We start from the raw sequence: 27,863 nt of genomic DNA, 5'->3' as shown, positions 1-27,863 counted from the left end.
ACATATTATTATTATTATTAGTAGTATATTTTTTCTGTCCTAATAAACTCTCTCTATCTCAACCCACAAGCTTCAGGTTTTTTTTTTTTGTTGTTTGTTTTGTTTTGTTTTTCTCATTTCTCTCCCCCATCCCAGAGAGGGAGGGGGGAGGGTGAGCGAACGGCTGTGTGGTGCTTAGCTGCCGGCTGGGTTAAACCACAACACAAGCCATGCCTGTATTAGAACCACTGTCTCAGGCTGCAAGAATGCAAACCTGCTAATGTGATATTAGTTTATCAGCTTTTGGAATCAAATTAGAATAGATGTCTAAGAGACCATGAAAGGTCTAAGGCAGGAGTGAGAAACAGCTGTCAAAAATGCTCTTTCAGCAGCAGAAAAGTCAAAATTACATCGGATACAAAGAAGCCCCACTGAATACAAGGGTGAAGAATGCTCTACTACACAAGCAGGAACGTGTTTTTGCAACCACAGAATTATTAGCTCCAGGTTCTACCTTCTCCAGTGACATTTAAAATCTCTCTTTTTTTTTCTTCCTGATGATTCTTTAGTATTAATATTATTATTTTACCCAGTAGGATTGGGATACACATATTGTGGAAATGTTTCAATGGAGAAGCACTGCACCACTGATGGATACAGAGTGTTTTATGTGGGAGCAAACACCCCAGGTAATGTGTAAGTAGAGCTTACACATACCCACAGAAAATTGCAGAGATGGAGGTACCCAATATCTGAGGAAACTGGGCACATTTCCTGTTCCAGTGCAGCCTAGCAAAATATCCCCATTCAATATTCCAGAGTAATTTCTATCTTTCCTTATGTAAAAAATGTGCTTGCTCCCATTCTGCAGTTCCTTTATCAAGTCCTTGAACCACTGTTTTTTTTTTTTGTTTTTGTTTTTGTTTTTTTTTGGCCCCAGTTGTTATGAATTTTGGCACTTAAAAAAGAATAGTACAAATCAAAATGCAGAGTTGAGAATATGCATTTAAGGAGAGATGGGCACCACAGTGTGGAAATTTAGGCTTTATCTTTTCATTTTAATACATTTCACAGTTTATTGAATGTTACCAAGCAAGGTGAAGTCAATGAAAAGTTTATAGGAAACGGACAATTACCATGACTTCAAAAGTGGTTGAAAATCTTACAATTTTAAAAAAAAAAAAAAAAAATAGCAAGTATTTTAGCAAGACTTAAGCAGAATTGCATATGTAAATTTAGGCACACTGCTTTTGGTAGAGCTTAATTCAAAAATCAGAAACTCAAGTGCATTTATATTCAGATTCAGAGTATGCTGCTTTTCAGTTGCATTTGATATAGGTTAAAACAGCAATGAAAAAGAGGAAACACTGCTTACCCAAGCAGATACAAAGATTAAGCATTTTCAAAATCTACAAATAAAAATAAAATAGACTACTTTCCAGAAGTTACAGCAAGTTCTTTAACATATTTAGAGGCAGGTACTGGGAAGTAAGACTATTAGTTACTGTTAATTTCAGAGGACATATACCTGTGATTTTACTATTGCAAGTACTAATGCAGTTTTATTATTTATTTAGTTAGTATTAAAATATAAGATTATTATAATGAGTTCTGTTCCTTAGCGTGTCTACTCTTCAGCCTGCTGCCCAGCATAAATATGAGCCAACTTGCTTGCCAAGAACAGTCTGTCTATTTCAGCCAAGACGTGGGGCAAATAAACTATGCTGGTACGGATAAGCACTTTCCAGTCTCTGCTTGCTTATAACAACCTTAGATTTTACTACACAGCACTGTTGCTTGCAGTGTTGACATACCCTCATTTTAATGAGTCTGTGGACAGCAAGATACCATCAGCAAAACACTCTGTGGATCTCAAGAACAGCTTCAGAGCTGTGAGCTGCTAGTGAATAGCAGTCTCTGTGGGAGCAACATGATTTATAGTCAACATACAGAGACCCTGTGATTAATATTCATGCTACATATCCCAGAATAAATAGATGTGAGTCTGATCCAAAGCCCTCTGAAATTGATGGAAATCTTTCCAATGGCTGCAATGAGCTCTGGGTCAAGCCCCAAGTGTCCAAGTGTGTTTGTAGCTTAAAAAAGGAATTCACTCTCCACATTTTGCAGTCCCTCACGTTTATTGTTGGCAAACTTCTGGTGAAAGAAAGCCTTCCTCTGCAGCAACAGGACTCCCACCAAAGCCAGCAGAAGTTATATACACAGAGACTGAGGACATAACCCCAATGTAAAACCATTAACAAATTGGAAAGAAACTTGATTTTGAAACCACGCAAGACAAATTTTAGTGAGAAAGCAAATCTTTCTTTTTAAGAAGTACAAAATAACTCAGTTTTGTATACCTGTAGGTCAAGAAGGAAAGTTTCAATGAGGCACATTGGATCTTCATAATATACATTTAAAATCCACTCATGTAAATCTAATGTCATTATTACCATCTTCCTTAAACACCCTATTATAGTCTCCAAGGGTAAGTACACGAATATGGCTATTTAAATTATTTTATGCAAAGTAAAGATTTTTTTACTTATTAAAGGAATTTAATACTACTTAGAAGTGATCCTTGTTAAATGCAGATTGACAAGGAAGTTAAAGAATAAAACCTCATTTATTTTTATGCTACTTTATAAATTTTCCAAAGTCCAAGAGTTCTCACAATAGTGTACAGTAATTGGATTAAAACTACCTTCAAATACTTTCCATCACATCTTTGACATTAAACATCCTGCAAAACCCACAATGTCTATATAATCACATTACAGTTAATAAAAAAAATAAAAATAAAAAATCATGGAATTAAATAAGAGTGAACTGATATGGATCTTCCTCCTTAAGCAATAATATCCTTGCACCGTACAAAATCTCATGATTTAAAATTGAGTACTGTCTCTCCTTCTCTCCTTTTCTTTCATTTTAATAACCAAACAGAAATTATTTTCCAAAGCATGGCTGTTAATATGCAGATTGGATTCTGAGTAGTTTGCAATAATCAATTCTTTTTCTTACACTTTGCTTCCAGAAGGAAAATATGAAGTTAAAAAATAAAATATGAAGAAAAAAAAAAAAAAAAAGAAAAAAAAAATAAAGTCCTAAGGTCAATTAACAGTGAGTCCCCACAGAGGCAAAGGTAGACATTTCACGACGGATGGTGCTGAAAGGGGAGAGCTCCAGTTCTGTAGTGTACTCATTGTCATTATCATCACTTGTTACTGTTGAAGATTTCTGGATGCATTCATCACAGCAGCAACAGCAACACTCCATAAAGGCCCGGCTGAAAGGTTTACAGAGACAGAAAAGGAGGACTGGGGTAACACAGGACTTAAAGAACAAAAGGAACTGGCTAATGAGATGGAGGAGATCCATAGTCTGCCGAGAGACCCCTGTGGACATGTAGGCAGTCACAATGTTGCAGATGTTTTCAGGAATGATGCAAAACCCATATAAAATGGTCAAAGCCACCACTGTGCAGTTCATCTGACTTTCTAGCTGAATTTGTCGCTTGTTCCCTCTTGTGCAAGCCTTTTCCGCCCTCCTGATTTTCCTTGCTGTTACCAGGGAGCAGGTAATAGTGAAAAGGGTAGGCAAACAAAAATAGCAGCCAAAGTACCACCAGAGTCTTGCCCCATCATATGTAAGAGCTAACACGTAAATGGTGTCGGGTAGTGCAGTGGATATCTTCACCACGCACCGTTCCCCGGGTGGGCTGCCGCTGTATTCAGGGTCCTCCTTCGTCAGCTGGCGCAGCACGACCTCTGGCAGTGCCAGCAACAGTGCCCCGACCCATATGACGGCCAGCTTGGCGGTCGTTGAGGTGCAGTTCTCAATCATCTCGTAGTACATCTGCACGTTGGTGGCAGCACGGAACCGATCAATGCAGAGGGCACACAGTGTGAAGGTGGTGACTCCAAGAGAGGCTACCTGCAAAGGAGAAAAGGAAATGCAATTTAATGCAGGTGCTGCCTGGAAAAAATAAATAAATAAATAAATAAAGGACAGCTACAAGGCTACAGCTCATTATTTCTTGGAGAGCAAAAGAACTTCAGTTCCTTCAAAACCCCCCTGGTCTACCACCAATGGCAGTCTTCTTGGAGATGGAAGATGAAGGCCTGATCTTGCTCAGACAGAAGAGGTAATTCATTGCCTGTACATTGGATGAAGGCTGTTACCACTGAGATTTCTCTGAAAGAAGGTTATACTCTTTCATAAAGAGAGATGAATTTATAATGCCAAGTACCCATTAAATCTAGCTCTCAAAAAAGCATCACAGGTAGGACTTAGCTTCCAGTGTTTGCTGAGCTACACACGTGCATCCCAGATTACATCCTTCTGTTGTTCTCCCTACAAATATCACTTCAGCTTGGTGTCATGCTGTCATGGAAGCTTGTGCAAACATCTGTGCAACTTTGAGTGACAGAAAAATTGGAGAACTGACTGTTATGCAAAACTAAACCTCCCTCCATTTTTCTGAGGGGTAATTTTCAGAAAGAACCCACCATAGAGATTGAAATGAAAGTCAAAAGGGGAACGATGGTATCCTCCTTCAGAAGAATTTCAAAGTTATGCCCCCATCACATGTTTGTCAAGCATGCATGGGATCATAATGTCAAAACCTTAAATATTTCCAAAGTGTAGAAACACTGTGGATTAAGCATCCACTGAATGGAAGAGGGCCCCACAACTGTTGTTGTGGACTTGGGCTCTTAAGTGAAATTTGGATTATAGGTACATAAAGCCATCCCAGAATCTGAGTTCTAAGAGATGATATTTGAAATCTTCAGACTTCCAAAACCTGTACAAAACCAATCTTATCTATAGTACTTAGGCTTTAATAATTTATCTTCAACATTTCACCTAGAAAATTTTTCAGGAAATCTAGGCCAAATTTTATAGTAGACATCCGGTGCAAGAATATATTCCAGGCCAGGAAAAATGGCAGAATTTCTGATGTTTATATGATTTAAAGATGGGTTGGACAGAGCTCTCAATTATATACTGTAAGGAGCAAGTACAGAACAATGCGTGTGTCTTCTAGCTTTAATAAACATAATTCTATGCATGAGTAGAAATCTCGTACTGTCATGAAATATAATTTCCTATCATTTTATCCTGTTTATAATTAAATTTCCTAAAAACAAATTTACAAGAAGACTATATACATTTTGGCCTAATCCTATTTCCATTAAATTCAAGTTCAGTTCAAATTCAAAGCAGAACTCCCATTAACTTCAATCAGAGAAAGATTAGGCGCTCTGTTGCATTCTAATTCGTTTATTTTCCTGGGTTTGTATGCTTTTGTTATGCTGGAAATGTGTTGAAGCAAAAGACAAGAAACTGTTAAATAATATTCCTAATAAATTTAAAGAATGCTTACTTTTATCATGCGTAAGCCACACATCTGTGCAATTAACTGGGAAATCTAGGGTAACATTAGGCAGTTTGCTATAATTTTTGCTTACTCAAATTTGATGCTTACTTAAGTTTCATATTGGTACATTTCAAAATAAACTCCAATTTCCAACATAATTTTGAATTATTCCTGATTATGCATCTGTTGTATAAAGTTCTACAAAGACAGACAGTACAATCATGCACAAATATATAAACTCATCATTAATTTTGGCCTTCTATATTTAATGGCCATATCAGATTGCTAAAATTGAATGTCACTGAACAATATTAAGCATTTGGGATTACAATTGTCAGGCACTGCCTTAGTTGGGTAATTTTTTGAAACAGCTTCCTAAAAGATGAAATGTAATCTTTTATTAATTAACCTGCAATGGCAGGAATAACTAATGGTGACAAAGCAGTACTGTAAACATTTTTAATAGGCAAACCTATCGATTTAGGGAGTTAAAATTTTGGACAACATTCAAAGAAAGCTTGGTAAATATCAGTAAAACATAAAAACAGCTAAAGACATTACAGTTATAGGAAAATCTTAATGAACAGTGATAGCATTAGCAAATGAAAGAATTTCCATGTATCACTGCTGAGAGTCAAATTTCTAAATATAAGACCAGTGACTTTGTTTGCAAAACATTTCAGTGTGTGTGTGCAGTCTTCAAATTCCTTAGAGTGCCAGCAAAACCTTTAGCCAGAACATCCAACTTGAATAACAAAAGGGTCGGGACTGAGTTCTCTACAATTACAGGAGACAGGGAAATCATTGAGACTCAGAATTGAATAGGGATTGAAATAAAAGTCAGCAGAACAGAAGAAAATCTGAGGTTTTGTACATTAATGTTTTCCTTCTCAGCTCTTGTTCTAATGAGGCAATGTGAGCATCTCCCCCCTGTTCCCCAGCACACACACACTTTTATTGTTTTAGCACTCCATTACAAACAGGCTGTTATACAGTAGCTAAGACATTAAAACTCTGCAGCTGTTAAGGCTGGTCTAATGAAAGAAGACATGTCTACCACGAACAAACGTAACCTACGGGGCTCCTGTCATATTAATTGACCAGCAACTTGGAGGCTTGAGACAGTGAAATAGAGCAAGAGGAAACAACTAAGAACAGTAGAAGTCAGCTTTGAAAATTCTCCCATGGATTCACTGATCAAGCAATATTAAAAAAGCTAGTGCTTCTCTGGAACAGGCAATGGTTTCCTATTTTCTGTAGATTAATGAAGTTAGTGATGCCATGGAAAAGCCTACAAAAAACAACCAAGCAGAAAAACACTTCCAAGCAGATGAACAGGGATTTATTCCTGCTGACTTGTTTAAAGGCAGGGTAGCAATTCAAGGGTATGACTATTTGCCCTCCTTTATTTCCCCCACATTGTAGAGTATGAGTAATAGCCCACAAAATCAATGGGTGCTGCTCATAAACTATGTGGGCAGGAACTGGGATATGCATTCTGCATGTACATACAATTCCAGTTTGTGGGTGTTTCTTCGTACCAACCATGCTAAGAATTAGGGTTAAGATGAAAATGTGAAAGGAGGCAGAGAAGTTTCCCTGTTTTATCTGTTTCATTGCTCTGGTATAAGCACAGAACAATTGCGAGTAGATAAAGGACAAATTATTACATCTTGAAGTAGTGTGTAGCTGCATGTAGTTTAATGGTGCTCTTTTTGTTTTAACAGCTGAGTTGCTGATACACAGTTGCCCTCAATTCCAACAACCTAGCGGGAAATGAGGCAAGGCAAGGGTGAATAAGGCTCGGTAGTTTTTGATGATCACTTAGTTGTCTGATGTATTTCCATATGTTCCCCAGAGAAGAGTCTCCTTCAGCCTCTAAACATTGGGGTGACACCAGTTTACATTTTTCTCGTACCAGATGATATCAGAAAGACCCAGATATCTAACTGAAAGACCATTAATCTACTTGGAGCAGGTGGGTGGGAAGTAACCTCAACTGAGCTGGACAGAGAACAGCTATGTAAGGGCTTACCTGCATAGACATACAAAAGAAGGCGTAGTTACAAGAGAGTCTCTTAATACTGTTGCTCCTTTAAAAGAATTGACAAGGATGTTACTGGGCACAGTGGTGTTCCTTCAAGACACTGTGTAAACCTTCAGCATTAGCTCATCAGCTGTTAGTTAACTGTGTCAAAACTTATCTGGGGAACTAAGGCCACAGAAAGCAACAGTAACTCATGAAATGCTCAGCTTAATTGCATCAGTTCACCTCTTCATCCCTCCAATATAGCTGTTCCCCTTTCATGAGCTTTAACAATTACCAAAATGTTCCCAGGCCTTCCCTAGCCTGTCCTACTTCTCCTCCTGGCTGTGGTCCCACAGTGCTTGGCCCCAGCCTCTAGGAGCAGAGCCTCCAGCTAGCCAGGGAAGCAGAGCAGGCTTAGTAGGGTAAGTAACATCAGTGTAAATAAGACTGAATTCTCAAACACTAATACCTGTTCGGCAAGATCAAGGGAATGAAAACAAAAAGAAAAACAAAACTACAAAAAAAAAAAAAAAAAAAAAAAAACACAGAAAGACCAGCAAAAGGTGACAGGTGAAAAAGTCAATGAAAAACCAATTCTGTGAGTTAATGAAAAAGTGAGGTTGGGTCACTCAGTCCAGCAAGATGAAGACCAAGAAATGATATTGCTGCTGTCTACAAATAAGTCTATGTTGAGATGTAAATGTTGCTTAAGCTGAAAGACAATGAATATTGCAGAATATATCAACCAGCCATGAGCAACTCAAGAAAATGAAAGGTACCATTAATCACCCAAAGCATGATGTTGTGGAGCACACCTTCTGATGGAAAAGTGAGGGGAAAGTCAGAATAAGGAGAGATGTAAAGAAGTATCTTCTTCTACCAGCTGAACTGGATTTTCTTTGTTACAAGATAGGAAGAGTATCTAAACATTTCCCTGTAGGAAACAGGAAAGCTAAACTACAGAAAAGTTTGATAACTACCACTAGCCCAAATGTCTCTGAGCTCTCTGTAACACCCCCCTAATTCTTTCTACCCATTTCTGTCATATATATATATATGTTCCCTGAATCATTACAGCCTATGGTCTTATTATTGCTGTTCTATATCCACACCAAATTTCATAGCTTTAGGACATGTTAATGCAACAAACCACAGTGACTCTTCCAATTTTCAGTTTTACATAAGATAAACAAAGCTAGTACAGACTGAAATATTTGTCTTGTGCTACTCTACACTTAGAGTAGAAAGTCCAGTAATAAGACTGGGCTAACAAAAAATAAAAGGCTATCCTATTGCAAACAAATATTTATTTTTTTACTATAATTTAGATTTCTGGGTTTTGTTTCTTCATTTAGGAAAACAAACAAACAAACAAAAAAGACACATAACACCAAGAATGACAATCATTACTACTACTACTACTACTACAAAAAAGAAAAAAAAGCCATAAATATAATATCTTTATACTTCTTACATTAAATTCTATGAAATATTCATTACTTTTTGTTTTAAAAATAGGGAATGGTCACTCAGCTAGTTAAAATACTGATGTGGTTTGGCAGAGTAATCCAGGAACTAAGGAGTACTGGGGCTGGGGTACCTCTCTGACATTAGCATTTAGCTTAGGCATCCTGGAGGAAAAGATACCTAAAGATAGTTAAGGTGGCGTAACTATCTGAAAAGCTAGATGGTAATGCAGGAAAATACTATCATGGAGATGTTCCACACACACAGAACAATGGGTACAATACAGCTGTTTCCTTTGTAGTACTTTTAACATTCATATCAGGGAGATATAAAGCACATATGCTCTGTGTGTTTCCTATCCTTCTATATATTGTAAGAGTAAGAATGTTCAAAATTAACTGCTAAGAACAGTTCTTGCATTCTGTTTGAAGCAAAAGTCAACCAGATTATCAGGGCACTGGAACTACTCATTATAGTACAAGACATGTTTATTCAGAAAACTGGAAAATCACAGAACACAAAGAGCTTTAATTTTTGTCCATTTTCCTATTTGAAATCTACCACGACATCTTACTACTAAATTTATTTATTTTCTTTTTACTTTAAGAAAAAAATGAGCGCTGTTCTCCACTAAGGATCACAATCTCATCACTCTAAACAAGTGAATCCTGCAGTAACTCTTAATATTAATGTGGAACTATTGCTAAAAATCTGCCTCTTTCTTCTTTGTTGGAAAAATCTGGTCATATGGAGAAATTACAGTCCTGTGCTCATACTAGAGTCAATGGTGCTGGGATGGCAGATGTTGCTTTATTCTCTCTGCACATATGTAACTTAAATATTACTGACCTAATTTTAAACCTAGTCTGACACAAATTCATTTCCATGCTGAAATGCCAAAGTTTAAGCCAAAAGCAATTTCTTTTATGGACAATTTATAGTCCCTTAAGGGTTTGCAGGGGAAAGAAAGATTGACAGAACAGCAAACACGGCAGCTACTATGCTGTTAATACCTAAAGGGAAGAAACATATTAGCACTTCTGTTTTTTTAAAAAAATATATATCTATTGTGTGACAAGTACTGAAGGTATTTTGCTCAGTAAAAGACACATACAGCCATTGCCCTAGGAAACTTCCAGTATGAAGCTTTGAAATTGCAAATTTATCTGAAGAACTTTGTCTATAATCCAGAGGACTTTCTGGAAGTTCAGGAGTCTAACTGTGACTAAAGTTAAAGAAGAGACATAAAGAAGATAGAGCACAACAAATGACTCAGACAAGACAGGTAATACATAGCTTTTAAAACATCCCATAAAAATATATACTGCCTTTGCTAAAGTGAAACTTAAAATAAGGATATCATCTGACAGCTTTGGAACAGGCACAGAATAGCCATTTCTATTGTGCTGCTCACTTGCCCCTACCAAGTAAAAGAGAGAAAGAAGAAACAGCCTTACCTCAAAATTGCCCTGGAAGGGTCAGACAGCTCCAAGAAAAAAAAAATAAAAGAAAAAAAAAGAAAAAAAAAAAATCATATTCCAGACCAAAACAAATCAATCCTTACACTTTCCACTAAGAATACTAATATAATAATTGTGATAGGTTTCCTGAGATGGAAGTTACCTACCAGACCAGGGTGATGCCACAGACTGACTACTAAAAGCATAAGTAGAGACTAGGCACCGGATTTCAGCGATTTCCACAGTCAGCTTGCTCCGGAGTCAGGCCAGTCTCTTAAGCACAATATGGTCTACATTAAGGCATCTCAAACTTTCTCTTTCTCCCTCTCTCTCTCTCTCTTTTTTTTTTTTTTTTTTTTTTGGTGAGGGGTATGTGAAAAAGGCAGGAGACCTCATGATTGTTAACTCTGAGTGCACAGCTGACTACCATGACTGGACTTGGAAATTTTCTGCTCTGGACTTTTCTCATTCTGGACTGCACGAGACCATAAATTAGCCTCTGCAAAATTAGCCCCCCCCCCCTTTTTTTTTAGCCCTTTTTCCAAACCCTTCCCCAGTTCTAAATCTTTATTCCCTCATAGGTATCTTGTCCCAGTCTGCCAACATAGAAAGTGATGTCTACTTCCAACTACTGCCCCCAAACTCATCAAGTTCCTAGTGTAACCTCTAAGAGCAGAATGCACACAATTCAAAAATAGCTGCTTTTTAAAGCCTGAAAGACAGCTTGTAGTCCCAGTTGACACAATCCATTTGTCATCTTAGCAAGCTGCTCCAAGCTTTAAGCAACTTACTTAACCTCTTCACTATTGGCTTCCAACATTAAAATAAATAAATAAACAAAAAGCAACTTCACAGGACTGTTGTGTTTAATAGCTGCAAAATATTTAGAAGCATAGTAAAGCTGTTTGTCTATATCAACACTTCTTTCTACTCAGGCATAATTTAGAGTTGAGAAAAATGCAAACCGTAAATCTATAAGTAGGTGAACAGAAACTATGTTGTCTTTTTTTATTTTTTTTTTTTATACTTTTCTGTATTTTTTTTCCTAGTTCTTTTTCTGAAAAGACTGGGTATGCTTAAACAAGGAGCTGCAGGTCCTGTGGAAAGATAATTAGCCAAAGCCATTGTTTTTTTGTATCATTGTTTACCCTGTATCTCCTGATCCTGAGCAATGTTGACAAAAGTATATGGAAAGCAACATACACACAGACACGGCATGCAGATAAACACTTCAGACATGGTTGCCCAAAGCTAAACTTCTAAACCATCTGCAGAAAAGTAGCAAAATCTGAAGAACTGAGCAGAGGACTAAAATTGCAAAGGAGAAGTACATCCCCAAACATCCGTATGGGTAAGTAGTTGCCTCAATTTGTTCCAATTCCCTTCTCAGTGAGTGAACTTCAGATCTACTCTGCCAGGACAGTGCTATCACCATAGTCTAGCAAAGTTCTTGGTGGAGATAATTTCATCCACAGGAGAATAAATTCACTCAGTTTCTTCCTTGGTCATGTGTACAGCATTCCATATGCAAGTGGAACAATGACAGTTTTACAAGGTAGGTACAAGCGACCAAACTGTGCTACAATATGTGACTGAAATGTCTGCTTAATATACTTGATCACAGAATATCTTTACTAGGTATGGGAAAATTAATCTTTAAATAAATACTGTAAAGATTTTCCACTACTGGAAGCTCAACATTTACCTATTCAAACGTACTTGAAGGTATCATAAAACATTTTCCCCAGAGTGTGTGCATATGTGTTATCACTGGCAACAGATGCTCTGTTGAAATTCTGCACAATACCCATTAAACAGCACAAATAAAAAACAATTGGCCACAGGAGACTAAAGGAAGAAAGCTCAAGGTTCCTTATTTGGATTACTTGAAGCCTTTGAGCGTAAAGCAGAGCAGGCTTGAGTTACGTTAAAGATGTGATCACTACATCAGTTCCTCTGGATACTCAGATGTTGCCCACTCCCTAGTCCTGTGCAGTTCTCAGAGTACAGGTTAGTATGACAAGAAAGCTCAGGCCAATAAGGTTCCTTGATGCTTGAAAGTGAGATGATATATCTGGATCTACAGCTCTGGGTGAGACATGCAGGTCCCTAAACAGCATATAAAGAGAGTTGGCATGCAAGAATGTGGTGCAGAGCATGAAACAGAGATACCTAAAGAACAAACCATGGAGTAAACTTATAGAAAACAGTGACAACAGGTTAAAATTTGTAACAGGTAAAATTATTCAGGACAATGTTTCTGTTTCTATTCCATGAAGGTCTGGAAACCGCTCCTGAAGGTAGCTATCTACAGCTTTGCAAGGAGCTAAGACTTATTCTTCTCTCTTGTGTGAGAAGGGGATGAGCTGCTCAGGTGAATTACAAGGAAGAAAGCAGTGTCATTCAGGTGTTAGATGAGCACACTACTCACTGCTGTGAATAACCCTTGCAAGAGCACAGAGCATTGGCTCATGGGGCAGATTCTGTGACAGGTTCCACATCCTCAGTGTTCCTGGTGGTGTCAGTGTCGCTGGATAACACCCGTGAGGTTAGCACTACACTCGGAAAGTGGCAAACTTTTTCTCTAACTCCCTCCTCTGTCTCAGCAGGGTCAAATTCTGATTTCCAGGAGAGAGCCCTTCTCACCAAGCTCAAGGAAAGCTGGGAGGCACAATTCAGTATTGGTGCTCAATATGTGTCACTCATGCCTACAGCTCTTACAAAGAGGGGGAAATCCAGCCTTTAATTTACTGCTCCCCGGGTGATGAATATACTTTATATTAATGAGTAGGGTAGTTAATGGGTGATTAATATACTGTACATTCATGAGCATTATATTTAATACCTTTTGAGTGAAAAGTATACAATTCTGGGAGCAACATGGTATCCCCCACGGCTATCTCTCTTCAGATGTGTACTTCAGACACAAATCAATTAAATTTCCCCAGGAAAGAAGAGAATTCTTCACTTTTAGACCCCAATGATAACTCAAGATAAGACAGGCACCATTCTGTTGGTCCATTGTGATTAGAGTGGTGCCAGTTCTTGAAAAAAGGTTCAACTGATGAACTTTAAAGTGAAAAAATAAGCTGTCCTTAAAGTATAAAGGGGGGTTACAGGATTACAGTTTTGAATTTTGGTTACTACATGTCAGCTAAGCTTCTTTCAGTTAAATTCAGTGATGAAAGTGTAAAATCCAGGACTGCCCAGTATACACACGCTCTGACAACATGTCCCTTTTTGACAAGGCTAAAATATTTACAGACTGGCAACATGAAAATAAAACATGTTTATGTGATTCTAGAAGATTATATCTGTTTCTTACGCATTTAAGTTAGTAATAACTTCATTATAATATGAAACTTTGTGCATTTTTCTTCCAGTCATGAAGTAGCAAAGTCTTTATTGCCCAAAGCTGAGCAGCATAAGGAACTAATTTTGAAAACATGGTACGGCCATGCAAATCATTTCACTTATTGACCTTTAATTAGAATCATTATTATGAAGAATTACTCCTATTTTGTATCTGGATGCACCAAAAAAGGTTAGGAAGTGTGAAATGTCACTAGAGGAAAATGCTGAAATACTTAAACTACGCTAGATATGTCCATTGAAATGGTTACCCTTTAACTGAAACACTATTTATTTATTTTGTTGGATAATACAGTATCACCAGAACTGAATTCAGAAAATTTAAAAGCACCTAGCCAAGGCTATTATCAGTGAGTATTCTCAACAATATTCCTTCTTCCATTTCTTTCCAAACACAAATTAAGTATACTCTGAGTTTTTCAAATCAGGAGAAGTGTTATACTATTGGTCTTGAATTCTTGTAAGTGTAGCACAGCTCCTCCCTTTGACCAATATCACGAGTGATAAAGTGTATCACACATGAAAGAAATAATGGCAAGGTAGTGGTTACACACCTCATACATCTTTCTAAAGACCTTATTGAAAATACCAGTTGGCATTTGTACCAATGTGCTATGGAAACTGATATTCTGTGCCTTGACAAGATAATACCCCACCCCTCCACCCCTAATAGATAATTCTTAGGATAAGAGAATCAACAGTTATTTGCTCAGCTTTCAGTTACAGAATAAAGCTGAGCAGAAGGCTTTGGGAATGCTGGCAGAGCTAGCCAGCATTATGGGCTACCACCCCAGCACCACCAAGCCTTTCCATTCAGTTCCAGTAAATAAATAAAGCAGACAACCTAAACGCTGCCGGCAGGACCCCAGCCAGCTGGCTGACAGCTTCTTTGACAGTCTCTGAATAATTGCCAAGAAGCTGTGATTTAAATGGAACTGGGGTCATTTTTTAAGGATAAACCAAGTAAATAACTGTGAGATTTGAATACTGAATTATAAATTAAAAACACATATATCACATTGATGCTCATTTTTGCAATCACCTGCTTACAACCTATGCCAAGTCCCCCCTCCTGCTTTCCTGAATCGCTTCACTTTAGAGAAAAGGGAAAAGAAAGAAAAAAATACCACACTTGAAATCAAATTTTGAGTGGATTCTTTGCCTTTCAGGATGACTGGGAGGAGTGAAACTTCGGCAGAGCTTGCACGAGTGGAAGAGCTAGATGCTCTCAGTTTGAGGCTGTGGGAATCCCGATGCTGCTGGACCCGAGCTGGCCTGAAGCTGGTGGAGTCCCTGCAGGGCTCTCCACCAGCAGTGCCCGGGAAACCCAAACCGGGCAGGGAGCAATGAGGGAGGCACAGAAGGGGTACCCAGGGGGCTTTGCAGAGGCAGCCAGGCCCACGCACAACCGCCCACCGCCATTACCTCGATGTATGGGACGATTTTGCAGGAGAAGTCTTCTAGGAGCCACTTCTTGGTGAGCTCCTGGAAGATGACCAGCGGCAGGCAGAAGAAGACGATGAGGAAGTCCCAGAAGGCCAGGTTGGCCAGCAGGGAGTTGGAGATGCTCCGCATGTAGTAGTTGTGGCAGACGATGCACATCACTGCCATGTTGCCCATGATGCCGATGCCGAAGATCACCACGGAGAGGCACATCACGGCGTAGGCTCCGTACGACTCCTCGGTCAGCGGGTAGAAGGGGTTGCGGAGCCGGGCGCGGCGCCCGGTGCCGTTACCTCGACCCCCCGCGCCCCCCTCTCCTCCTCGGCCCGAGCCGTTCAGGGGCAGCCATCGGGGGCCCCCCGTCGCCCCCAGGCCGGCCCCGCTGCTCCGCGCCCGCCTCCGCCCGGGCCCCGCAGCCCCGCAGGTGCTCCCAGGCCCCGCCGGGGGGGCTCCGCGCCCTCGGAGAGCAGCGGCCGCCGGGCTTCCAGGACCGGGGGGCTCCGTGGCCGGCGGAGATGGGGGGCGATTAAGATTTTCTTGCAGCCCAGAGCCCGCGGCGGGGAGCAGGGCGCAGGCGGCCCATGAGCCCAGCACCTGGCACAGCAGCAGGGCGAGGGGAGTGCCGAGGGGCCGCATGGCCGGGGAAGGGGTGGGGGGGGGGGGTGGGGGGAAAGCCCGTTCGCCTTTCAGAGGAGGCGGCCCCCCCGCTGAGCGGGGCTGGGGGCAGCCCGCATCGCCGCCCGGCTGCGGGATGCTCTCTGTTCGCCGCCTCCCGGGGCAGAGCCGGAAAGTTGTGGCGCCGTCTCCGCCGCGCCGAGTTAATAATGTAGCGGCTGCGGAGCCGGGAGGACCCCCCCCGGCGCTCCGCCCTTTCCCGGGACCGCTGCCTCCTCGCCCCGTGCCGCCTCTTTACAGCCTGCTGCCGCTGCGGGCAGCCGCCGGCTCCATTGGCGAGGAGAGGTCTCCGGTGGGAGACACCTCCCCTCTCCCCGGGTAATCGCTAGCGCTAATTCCTCCTCCTCCGGCAGCCTCGCGGGGGGGGGGTAGGGGTAGGGGTAGGGGGGTGAGAAACAGGTTGCTGCACGGGGCTCGGGCTGTTCAGCGGCTTCGCAAAACTCCGGCCGCGATAAATCACGCAAACGTTCTCACGGCGGAGAAGTTGCTGTCAGTGGTGCCGGGTCCCGGGGGGGAGGGGGGGCACAGCCGGGAGAGAGGCCCCTTGGGATGCTCCCACCTGGCAGCAGCTCCCGTCTGGCCAAGCTCTGCCCGGCTCGGTTCGGCTCGGTTCAGCCCGGCTCGGCTGCCGGGGATGCGGGCGCGGCGATCCCGCAGTGCTCAAGCGCCGCCCGGCGGTGCTGCGGGTCCGGTCCGGCCACAGGGGGACAACGGGACCTAAGGGGGGCAAGGAGGGGAACCCTCGGGAAGGCAGCAGGCTTCTGATCCCCGGAGAGCATCTTGCTGTGGGGCAGAGAGCGGCTTTCCCCCCGGGGAACCGAGCTCAGGGGTTGCCAGTGATGGAGACGGTGCTGGAAACATCACCCCCGCGGCTGAATGGCATCAGAAGCGGCCCCGGATATTTTCAGTGCCTGGAGAGGATGCTCTGTGTTTCTTTCCTGTTCCACACGTTTTTAAATGGTTATGTTTCTTGTTTTTGTACTGTCTGGTAAACTTTGCAGCACTTTCTTCTTGCTGCTCTGATTTTTGTTTAATTCGGATGACTTCATAGCTTAACAAATTTGAACACACACAATATTTTGTTGTAAGTAGCCTTAAGGATCCTCTGTCACTCTAGGTTCTATTTTAAGAGGCTTTGTGTGGCTTATTCCCATCAGGTTTAAAAGTTTAAAACGTTCCCCATAGAGCAGTTTGAGAAGCATTCATATTTTTATTATTATTATTTATTTTTTCCCAGCTTAAGCCACTTGATTTAGAGACCACAAAGTTAGTCAATGCTGTCAGAGCTCTGCATTTCAGGGCCTGAAATCAGGACTGTGGATATAACAGTCCTCTAAACTCTTCTCTTGTGGGCTGCTCTTTAAAGTCTTTAGATCCCAAGCATGTGGGATGTGCTTGCATGTTAGTGCTCTGACCTTTTGTGTTGATGATCAACGAAGAAAACCACATGAATCTGCAATAGTGGAAAATACACTTCATGTACACACTGAAGCCATCCTGTCAGATACAATAAAAGAGACAAGACTGCTGCCACTTTTTCTCAGTGGGGTAGAGTTAAACTGTAGTGTCAAAAGGATCTTTTCGTATGAATTGTTTGTTCTTGTTTGTACAGACACAGCTACAAAGTCACCTAACTGGCAGAAGGGTAGGCTTTGGGTAGAGTACTCCCTGGGTTGACCTTGCCATCAGCAGAGAGAGAAAAGTGCCATCCTGAGATCCTTTGTCCCTCAGTAATGTCGAATGTGTGGTATAAATTGATGACTAGAGATGCCATTCACGCACTTCCTAACCTAGAAGGGAAAATTATTTTGGTTGGAAAAATGGACCTTTCTGTGACTAAAATTAGTGAGTCCTGTCCATTCAAACCCAGGTGTCATGCCATTCCACAGGGGTATGACAGTTGCACAAAACACTCAGGACACAAAGGTCTTTCTATTCCTGAAACTGTTCTCTCGCACATGGAGCTGGGTGTAATTGTGGGAAGTTTAGGGTGTTTCTAAGCGTACAAGAACAAGTGTAATAAATTTTGCACTGCTGTGCTGAATGTTCCTTATTGTAAGTTAAGCAATTTTATTCCTATTCTTCCTTAGCAATGTAAGTGTTTTCTCATGTGGTTAAATAGTCAAGCTAATTTTTAGGCTTCCTAATAAATAATATTTTTCATATTAAAAAAATATTTATGAATAGAAAAAAAAAAGCAACAACAACAACAACAACAACAACAACAACAAAAAACAGGAAAACAGAATGCTAGATGTTACTTTTTTTTTTTTTTTTTTCTCCTCCCATTTGATTCTTTGGAGCTCAGCTGGTGTATAAAAGGAGTTAATGATGATAATGAGCTTACATTTACTGTGCCTTTCTTCCTGAAGAGTCCCAAAGGGCATTACAAACAGATATGATAAATTCAGTGCTTGTTCTTAAAGGATACTGAGGAATATTGCTTCTGGCTTTTATATGGAAGGAGCAGACAGCAGTTAGCAGACATATTGCCCTTCTGCATACTCCTGGAAGAAATATGGATCCTGAAGAAGAAGGTTAAGCAGTGTTTGGTTTACGTCACTGATCCTTTAATGGTGAGATAAGAACTGAGTCCTGCACAGGTTTTCCAGTGTCAGCATTCTATCTGCTTTATAAGAGAAAATTGATTTCTGAACACAAAAAAGGCCTCATAAATTATTGTTCTCTGCTTACTGTTTTGTCACATTTCTCTTACTTCATTAAGTATTTGGATTGTTACAAAGAATAGCACATGCAAAAAAAGATCTGTGTTTTGTAGCCTGTAGCCATATAACCCTGCCTGAAATGGAAGATCTTGTCGTATTTATATAGGAGTGATGGAAGTGTTCTTCTGGGCTTTTGTCTTGTTAAAACATTTACATAAAAGGGAGTCACAGGAATGATATTCCCTAGAGGTTTCTTATCTTGTTGAGGCATAGTTTTGTGTAGAGTTAAGATTGACATACTGTCTCTGCACTTTACCATAATTACTTAATTCTGCCAGTCTAGAAAGGTCCTCTTTTGATGGCTTTAAGAAGAATTACTTTGCTGTTATGATAATCCCCTGCTTACTATTGCTGCCCTGTGAGATGCTGCAAGTTAGTGTCTGAAGGTTTGGCTTTCCCAGTTTCTTTGATCTCAAATATTTAATTAAAAATTGCTACAATCAGTATAATTTCTGGTTTGCTTGCTTGTATTTTTTTTTTTTTTTTTTTTTTGCATATGTCCTGTGTCTTTCAGATCAGTTAGTTATTTCTTATGATAAGATATTCCTTTAAGATAAAGCTCCTGCTCTGTCATATTGAGGTGCTGCCTCCAGTTCAGTCAGGCTTTCACGACTCGTCGTGTGCTCTTCTTCTGAAGCAGTTATAAATGTTTTGACTATTTTTCTACCAATTCATGCATCAGCCTAGAAATAGTCTCATGAACCACAAGCAGACAATTATATTTATAACATATTAGAAACAACAACAACAATATTTTTCTCTGCTAGATGAGGGAACTAAAACTAAAATTTGGCGATGTTTTTGCAGCCAAAAGCTATAATAAAAAAACTGATAAATATGTTCCTACATTAAAAAAAAAGAAAAAAAAAAAAAAAGAATTTGAAAGGTCTCCAAGCATTCATTCTTCTTTGTTGGTGTTCTACAACATTTCACCTATGATAAAGAAATCAATATGCGTTCAATGCTTGCAGTGTGGGGTGTTGTTTTTTTTGACACTTCCAATACTCATTAACAAAATAAATGATACTCCTTGCCTGAATATGTTACTGAGCTGCAGCAAGAAGGGATTAGTGTTGCCCTTTTTAGCCCTCAGGGTTCATATTCAACAGTTCATTAATGAAGAAGGCAAAGAGCAAATTACCAGAAATAGTTTTTGTTCTTTCATTTTAAACTACAATATTCTCAGATGCCTTACACTACACTCTCCTTCCTCATTTGGGCAAATGTAGTAGGATAACTTTTCCTTGCTTTTGATAAATTCATCTGTTGACACTGACCTCTTACATCTCACTGAGTTTTGATGTGTATCACTTTGTCAGAAACATCAGTATTCAGAGATAATTTATTTCTGTGATCCAGTATCATTGGGACTTTTATTTCAGACAGACCAAAATCCCCTAATCAATGAAAGGCTTTTGTTCTTGAACTCAGTTACTTATATGGCCAAACCAGACTCAGTAATGGTAAATAAATGTTGAAAACTTTGAAGTTGAAATTCAAAAAGGAATTTAAAGTTTAATGATAATATTGGGAATTTCTTGTAATTACTGGTGTGATTCTGTATTTATTGAGGTCCTTTAGGAAAACTTATGATGACTCTTGGGTATAGATTGCTATTCCTTTCTAATCATTCTGTTTCAGGCTCTCATGTTTATCATCATCCCTTTTACCTGTGATTGTCTTCACAAGTTTCTGTACAAGAAGTATTCAAACAGATAAAAGATCAGTAATCCACAGTACTAGAGGTGAGATGTGAAGACTACTTTTTTTTTTTTTTTTTTTTTTTTTTTGGCCTAGCTAAGAAATTGAAATTCTTTTCAGAACAAAAACTTTCATTTTTTAGAGTTTATTCAAGATTTTTGTTCTGCATTTGACAAAAGATGTAGAGAGGCGATAAAAGTCATGAGTACAGGTTGAACCTTTACAGATTTATTATTTTTTTAATAGTAGCTGGTGTCAGCTTTCAATATAGCTTATTTTCTACAATATCCACCGTAGTGAAGTTCTTTTGATTATTGTATTCTAGAGAATTCATAGAAGTTTTTGCTTGTGTTGCTAGTTGCTTTATATAAAATGAATTTTCCTATTCTTTTCAGTCTTTTTACTTTCTTCATGCAGAAAAATGGCCACGGTTGTCCTCGCTTTCTTTGTCTCCAAGTCTGAATATTTAAACTCATTTGGATTGGAATCATAAGCTCTCAAAACCACAACCTGGTATTCATGTCTTCAAGTCACTCTGCCCTTGTGATACAGTTAATCATCAGGAACATCACTCTAGTTAGTCACTATTTGCATTGGTTTATTATTTAATATAAACGTGAAGTTCAAAGGAAATTAAAAGTCATGAATTGCGTGGACTTCTAAGCTGTGCTCCATAAATTAAAAAAGAGGTGTGGAGCCATAAGAAATGTTTCAGAGCTGGTCTGGGAAACCCAATGGAAAAATGAAAGCTCCACCATTTCCAGTCAAACTGGAAACTCCAAGGAAGGTGGAGTTCACAGGCCCAAAAGGTTTTGGAAACACTGCTGTCCTTGGGATGGCCCAGATGGCCCAGTGCTTCTTCCACCATCGTGTGCATTCCAGCCCATACAGTGGTGGCAGTAGAGATGGCACATCGTTATCAAGCATGTGAAATAATTTTCTTCATTTAGGTTTTTTTTTTTTTCCTTGTCTTCAGTGCATTTCACAGAGACCATTCTTCTGATGGTTCTGATGTAGCAGTGATTGCATTAGCTAATTAGCAAGAGAGTGAGAAGAAAGAATGGATAAAGAATTGTACAGTGTGAATGCAGGTTGGAGTAAGAGAAAAGGAGGCATGATAGGCAGTGTGCATGTGGCAGCTGGTGGTGGGGTCGAGGAGTATGTATGTCGCAGGGTGGCAGAGGCAGTTGAATTACATCAATGTGTTGGCGTTGAACAGCCAGTACAGCTATAAAGACAAATGAAGAAAGCAAGGGGAAGCGGTACAGGAGTCAAGAAGGCTCGGGGAAAAAAAAATATAAATAAATAATAAAAAAAATAATCATCATCAGTGTGGAAGAAGTAACTCTCTGGAGAGAATATGAGGAAAAGAAAGGCAGTTTAAGGAATAAAATGGAGCAGGAGGGCCTACAGAGATGGTGTAGAAGCAACCTCACCCCTGGAGATCATGATGGAGGAGACAATATGTTGTTATCTGCCTGTGCTGTGGTCTTCTTCTCTCCCTCCTTTGTGGTCCTTGAGCTTTTTCTCAAGCTTGAAATGCTAAAATGTATTTGACTGTAACACTTAAAACATTATGTTTACTCCATACATTGAGGGTTTTCTTCCTTCCTGTTGCACATAAGGCTACTAAATATGCAGCCTAAGCATACATTAGGTTTTGAGTCTAACAAAGTGCACTCCAAACCCTCATATGTATGCTGCCTTTCTTTCCTAAAGGTGAGTTTAGGTCACTGTTTTGCCTATGCAAGATATTTGGTTTTCTGTTGTGGGCTGTCCTTTCACTAATGCAGTAGCTTAGTAGCTTGATGCTGTCTTTCTAGTGTTTTTTTTTTTTTTTTCTTTCTCCCCTTTTTTTTTTTTTAGCCCTCAGTGATATTTTTTTGGGGGGGGGGGACAGTTTAGAGTTGCTCCAACTGTAGTTTCATCTGCATCGATCATTTACACGTTATTTACCTTTCCTTCCAGCTTTATAATGAAGTTATTAGAACAAGAAACAACTTTATACCTTGCAGGAGACCCACTGCCTACCTCCCCACAATTTAGTGCAATCCACTACCCTTTCTCATCAGCCTGTGTTTGTGATCCTTCAACCTGTTTTCAATTTACATGACAGTGCTTATGTCCAAAGCAATTTGAATTCATTCTGGGAGATTTAGTGAGACACTGTATTAAATCCTTTATTAAAATCATGCTGTGTATCTTTCATCCAGGATTTCTGCAGTTCTATCAAAAAAGCAATCACGTTTCCTTGGCACGACATGTTCCTTATGAACCCATGCTGCTTATTGCTTATTGTTCCATTATCCTTTGAATGTTTAGTGAAGTTTTTTTTTTTTTTCTTTATTTTCTTTTTCCCCTCAGCTCTTGTTCTGTTCTTTCGCATAACAGAATATACTTGAAATTAGACTCCTTGTTTAATAAACCACTCTTCTTTCCTTTATTGATGTTTGAGGCTATAGTTGCTATGCTATGTAACTTTTTAGAAATAATTTTCAAGGGCTTAGTATTTTCGGTGTGTACTCAGGGGTGCCTTTAACCTAGGCTATTTGGCAAGATGTTACTGTTTTCCTTACTTCTGTGCTATTTATAGCATATTTTTTTTATTACTGATTTTCTATCAAAATTTCTGCTTTCATAAGGACAAATAATAAGTACATATATCTGGGAATCATGAGTTTTGCTTGCCTCTCTCCTACCAAATTAGCCCTACTTTCAGACTATGTTTGCATTTATTTTATAAGTTTTAACAGTTCTCTTGGGTATCATTAACTTCTTGGCTTTGTCCTGAAAGCCACTGAGCACTTTGATGATGGTCTAACAAAATGTATAAGAATGTATTTACTTTCCATCACCAAAAACATTTGACTTTGAATGACGAGAAGTATTCCCAATGAATGATTCTTTGGGAATTACTTTTTGGGAATATTTATAGATCTGAGTTCAACACGAGATTTTATGTTTTGCTCTTGCTCATAAAAATTATCTTCTCTAGTTCTTCTTTTCCTGAACACCAGCTTACTCTGTATATTCTGTTTACTTTCTTCTTTGTAAGTAAATACTTTGCCTTGGGGAGAAGAGTTATTTAATGTCTGAATTTAAGAAGAGATTGGACTGTGCACTTAGTCACATGGTCTGAACTTTTGGGTAGACCTGTGCGGTGTCAAGAGTTGGACTTGATGATCCTTAAGGGTCCCTTCCAACTCAGGATATTCTATGATTCTATGATTCTATGATTCTATGAAAACTCTATGGTAGATTTTATACGCATTCTCCCTTTTGTGTCATCTTTGTTCAAAGTTATGCACAGATCCAAAGTGCGTTAAAGTCAGGGAGATTATTCTTAATCACTGCAATGAATTTGTATCAGGCCCTTAGTTGTCAAATCTCGTCTTTTTTTTTTTTTTTTTTTTTTTTTTACTTTGGGGTCCTCTTTTCTATTCATTTTTTCTCTCTCTTTTTTTTTTTTTTTTTCTTTCTTACTCTCCTGCTTTTATATCCCATTGTAAATTGATATCTTCTGAAGGTTTACAATTACTACTACAGATCTACTAAGTGCATCTCAGCAGCTGGAATGTTATTTTTAGTGAATTTTCATGTTTTTCCCTTATGAGGGACTATTACCTCTTTTAGATGTAGCTTGTTTTTTTTATATTTTTATAATTTTCTGTATTTGTTTTACAGGCTGAAATTCTTGCCTTCTATAGCATTGTTCCAATTTGTTAATGAGGATATAGTATAAAGCCACTTGTAATGTCAGAAGGTCATTGAGGAGAATAGGCTGTCAGGGATGCCAGCTCTTCTGTCACTGGTCTTATGAATCACAGTTGTCCTGGACCACACACGGCTTCTGAGAGCATTGGTAAATGCTGCTTGTGCTCATATTATATTATGCTGTGCTTTTTTCTACCTAAATAACATCAGCACTATTTCTGCTTAGGTGGAAACCTCAGCCTGCTGCATGGACTACTGTATTCTTCCCTTAAAATTGTCAGTGAATATCCTACTTTAAGCACACACCATCTCTGTCAAATGAAGTATAATCAAAAGGCACCTGTTACCTGTGCCCATTAATAGATTGCAGGATGCTTTTTTACAAGACAGGATATCTTCACATTGAGAGTGCTGTCGTTCTCCATACCAGAAATATCTTCACTTGAGTGAATGACCAGCAAAATGGACCAAATTTTTGACTGTATCTGTTCTATGCTAATTAAGCCAAAGACACAGGGATGGAGTAAAAGCAATCTGCCTTTTAACTACTTTGATTCTAGAGCTTCTAAACACTGCTTTTTAATTCACGGATGCTCACACAAGCGTGCTGTGTACCGGTATCTGCAGCCCTCTTTCCTCCTGGGCAGTGTCACAGAGCCATCCTAAATAGTGTTTGGCAATCAGCAATTTTCTTAAATCAGGAAAATCTCACATCTTGTTTTATCTGCTTCTTAATATGTACTTCATGGTATAAAGGGACCAGGAAAACAAGGACAAAGATCTGGTTTGGTGGCTATAAAGAGCATTAGAACTGCATTATTGACCTCCCAAAGAACTTAATTCCATTGGAGCATGAAGAACAGAGGAAGGTATAGGTATTCCAGAAGGAACATATATTACTGGCTGGAGGAAGTGTTTAAAATTGCCTTAAAAATGATAAGCCAAAATCCATCAAATAATCTAAAATCCCTTATATATAAATATACATATATATTTATATATTTGTATATATATGTATATATAAAACTATGATTCAAAAGAAATCTAATAGCATTTATATTTCTCCCTAGTTTTCCTTGCAGGCTGTAAGTTAAGAATTATTTTAATTTAATTTATGAAACAAACATTATCTGTTGATATGCTCATTTTTTTGCTCTTAGCAGCCACTGTCAAACTGTATTTCATTTGGGTGCTGGCAAAAAAAAAAAAAAAAAGGCAAAGGAGAACTAGCTTGCTGCAGTGTCAAACATATATGCATATGCATACATGCATCATCAGCCTGGCTGACTTGTACTTTACTGTGAGTGAAGATTTATGTCTTGTCCCCTCTGACATGACAAAGGTATTGGACATCAGGAATGGTTTATGTGAAGAACTTTAAAAATATATTTAATGAATATTTTGGACAGGCAAGGGCTGTTTCTTTGTGTTTGTGAGGATTCTGACGCCTCTTTTTTTTTTTTTTTTTTTTTTTTTTTTTTTTCTTTAATACAGCCTCATAGGTTAGCTCAAGCCACCCCCTTGAGCACTGCTTAAAACAAGGAGTTGCTCTTTCCTAACCACTGGCATGTAAGGCTTTAGCTGGAGCCAGGAAGCAGAGCACAACCCAAACTGCCAGCTTGTTAGCAGGAGGATCCTGCATTCATTGAAGGCTTTGGATTAATGACTTCAGACAGACAGACAGATGTAAGACTCTTAGACCATGTGTGGTGGAGAGGGGCTCTCTTTGGAGGGCCCTGGAGTGCTCTTGGTGGCAAGAAGAGTGTTATTCCCTGAAAAATGCAAGGCAGTAACAGAGCAGCTGTGAAGGAAGGCTGGCAAAATGGAAGGAAGAATATAAATATTGCAGATGTCTGTGTGGGGACGTAACGCACAGCAGCTACTCTGAGTCCATCCAAAAACCCTGTGCTTTCTTTATATTCACTGTATAAATTTTGAGCTAAAATGGGTTTCCAACATCTGCATACAGTAACGTTACCAATGCATCGTTGTCAATAGCAGTGATCTGAGTTTCCCACGAGCCATCGCTGCAGGAGAATGGATATCTTTGGGATAGAAAATTTTATAAAACACCAGATCTGTCACAGCAAATCCATCAGGATTATTTCCTGCACACTAGCTTTCCTGCTATACTGTCAGAAATAAATAATATAAAGTAAAATCTAAACATCTTCATCAAGCACTTATAAATTAGGGGATACCCTCCAGGGCACAAGTCACAGTATGTGCATTTTATAATAAAATATTTACATATTCTGGGACAGCTGTATAATAGAAGAGAGTATGATATTAAACAGCATTTGGAAGGTAATTGTTCACATAGAAGAGCAAATAGAAATGTTACAGAGTATTTCATAGTGTGGTTATAAAAATATTATGGGAATATAAAAATGCATAACACTAACATCCTGAAATCTAGTTATAAATTTTCTATTTTACAGATTGCATAGTCCAATTTAATATTCATTTTATTTGTATAATAATGTATGTTGTAAGTACATGTATGCACACATACTGTTCTACACAAACACATGCTAAGCCATACATTTGCTAAAGTATATTTATCACTCTTTTTATTTTGTGTTGCATATTACTATTAAAACCAAGAAAGTAGAGTCATATTTTCCTTCTAAATTCATAAATCCAGGAAGGAATAAATGGGAACAGATGCTAAGTAGAAGGAATTTTATTCTGGAAGACAGTCATAACAGAATTAAGCTCTCCAGCTGACTTCATATTCAATGGTAGAAACTTTGAACAGTGGGTGGTGTTTGAGCACAGAGGCACACCAGTTTAGAGCTCAGCAAGTAATTCTTAAATATAGCCAAAGTAAAGCCTGGTGGAAGATTTAGAAATAATAAGCAGCAGCTGATACAAAAAAAATAAAAAAAATAAAATGCCGGCTGGACATAATGTGTCACAATAGCCCACCACATTGAGATAATGTACAGCTGCAATGACGTCAACTGCCCTATGAAGAGTCCTGTGATGGGGTCTTAGAATAATGCAACTGAATAAAAATAATAAAACAGGCTCTGTTAGCATATGCAGCATGGTGATAGGCTAGGGACTTTTGAGTATCCGTTCAAGGTAGATGACCTCTGCCAAGAGCATGGGTCTCCTCACGTTTTGGGGATGAATAACTGCTGATTCATTCAGTTAGCAGTATATTTCAAAATTTCCCATAGAGCAAGCCCTGCATTTACAAGGCCAGAAAAATACATCCTGCTTTATCAGCATAATAATGATATTCCGTCCTGTGTATAGTAATGATCTCACTAAGAGATTTCATATTTTAAGCATGAGAAATAGGAAAGGAAGAGAGCCTTGAAAGGTGCCACATTTACGCAGAAAACCCAGTTATCTGCACCCTCCCCCCCTGTCCTCCCCCCTTTTTTTAGACAGCTAGAAAAGGACGATCTTGTGGGTAAGGCCTTGACAGATACAAGCTCGGTAACTGGTTCTGAGAAAACATTTTAGTGTGCCCTTGAGCAAATGCTTCAACTGGTCGCTCTTTGGTACCCCTTACTGACAGATCACTGTTTCTGGTCTTCTAATTGGCTTGATATTTCTAGGCTCTTTGGGTTGTTAGTAGGTTGCAGCAAAACACCTATAAAGTGTCAAACACTTGATGTTCCAGTGCTATTTGGGCCTTTGTGCATTACTAAACTGCACATAACAAACAGTGAGTTAGGCCACTGGAGAACAGCTCTGGAAACACCAGCAATTTCCTCTGGTTACTAAAATGAAATATTATTAGTTAGAAATATTATTTATTTTTAAAATTCCAGCCAAATCAAAGCAATATTAAACTTTTCTAGGGACAACGCAGGTAATGTCATCTGTAATTAATGCTGCCCTTAACTTTCATTTCAGAGTTTTTCATGTTCCTAGAAACTGGCCAACTGGGA

At 39.2% G+C, this 27,863-nt stretch overlaps 1 protein-coding gene across 1 annotated transcript; it reads right to left on the bottom strand.

The window, feature by feature from the left end:
• Positions 1-2,101: 2,101 nt before the first annotated feature.
• On the bottom strand, positions 2,102-16,111 carry GPR37 (G protein-coupled receptor 37). The gene is made up of 2 exons (XM_035310280.1): positions 15,119-16,111; positions 2,102-3,918 (listed from the first exon to the last, which is right to left on the bottom strand). The coding sequence occupies exons 1-2, from the start codon at positions 15,770-15,772 to the stop codon at positions 3,100-3,102; spliced, it is 1,473 nt and encodes a 490-aa protein (XP_035166171.1). The 5' UTR covers positions 15,773-16,111; the 3' UTR covers positions 2,102-3,099.
• Between the last annotated feature and the right edge of the window lie 11,752 nt (positions 16,112-27,863).

Source organism: Oxyura jamaicensis, chromosome 1 (genome assembly GCF_011077185.1).
Source record: "Oxyura jamaicensis isolate SHBP4307 breed ruddy duck chromosome 1, BPBGC_Ojam_1.0, whole genome shotgun sequence".
NCBI lineage: Eukaryota > Metazoa > Chordata > Aves > Anseriformes > Anatidae > Oxyura > Oxyura jamaicensis.
This window is presented reverse-complemented; position numbering and strand designations above follow the sequence as displayed.

Bases quoted from the DNA above. Each gene is read 5' to 3' on its own strand.
- GPR37 (XM_035310280.1), bottom strand. From the start codon at position 15,772: ATGCGGCCCCTCGGCACTCCCCTCGCCCTGCTGCTGTGCCAGGTGCTG. The intron at 3,919-15,118 runs GTAATGGCGGTG...TCTCCTTTGCAG, and splicing joins AAATCGTCCCATACATCGAG to GTAGCCTCTCTTGGAGTCAC.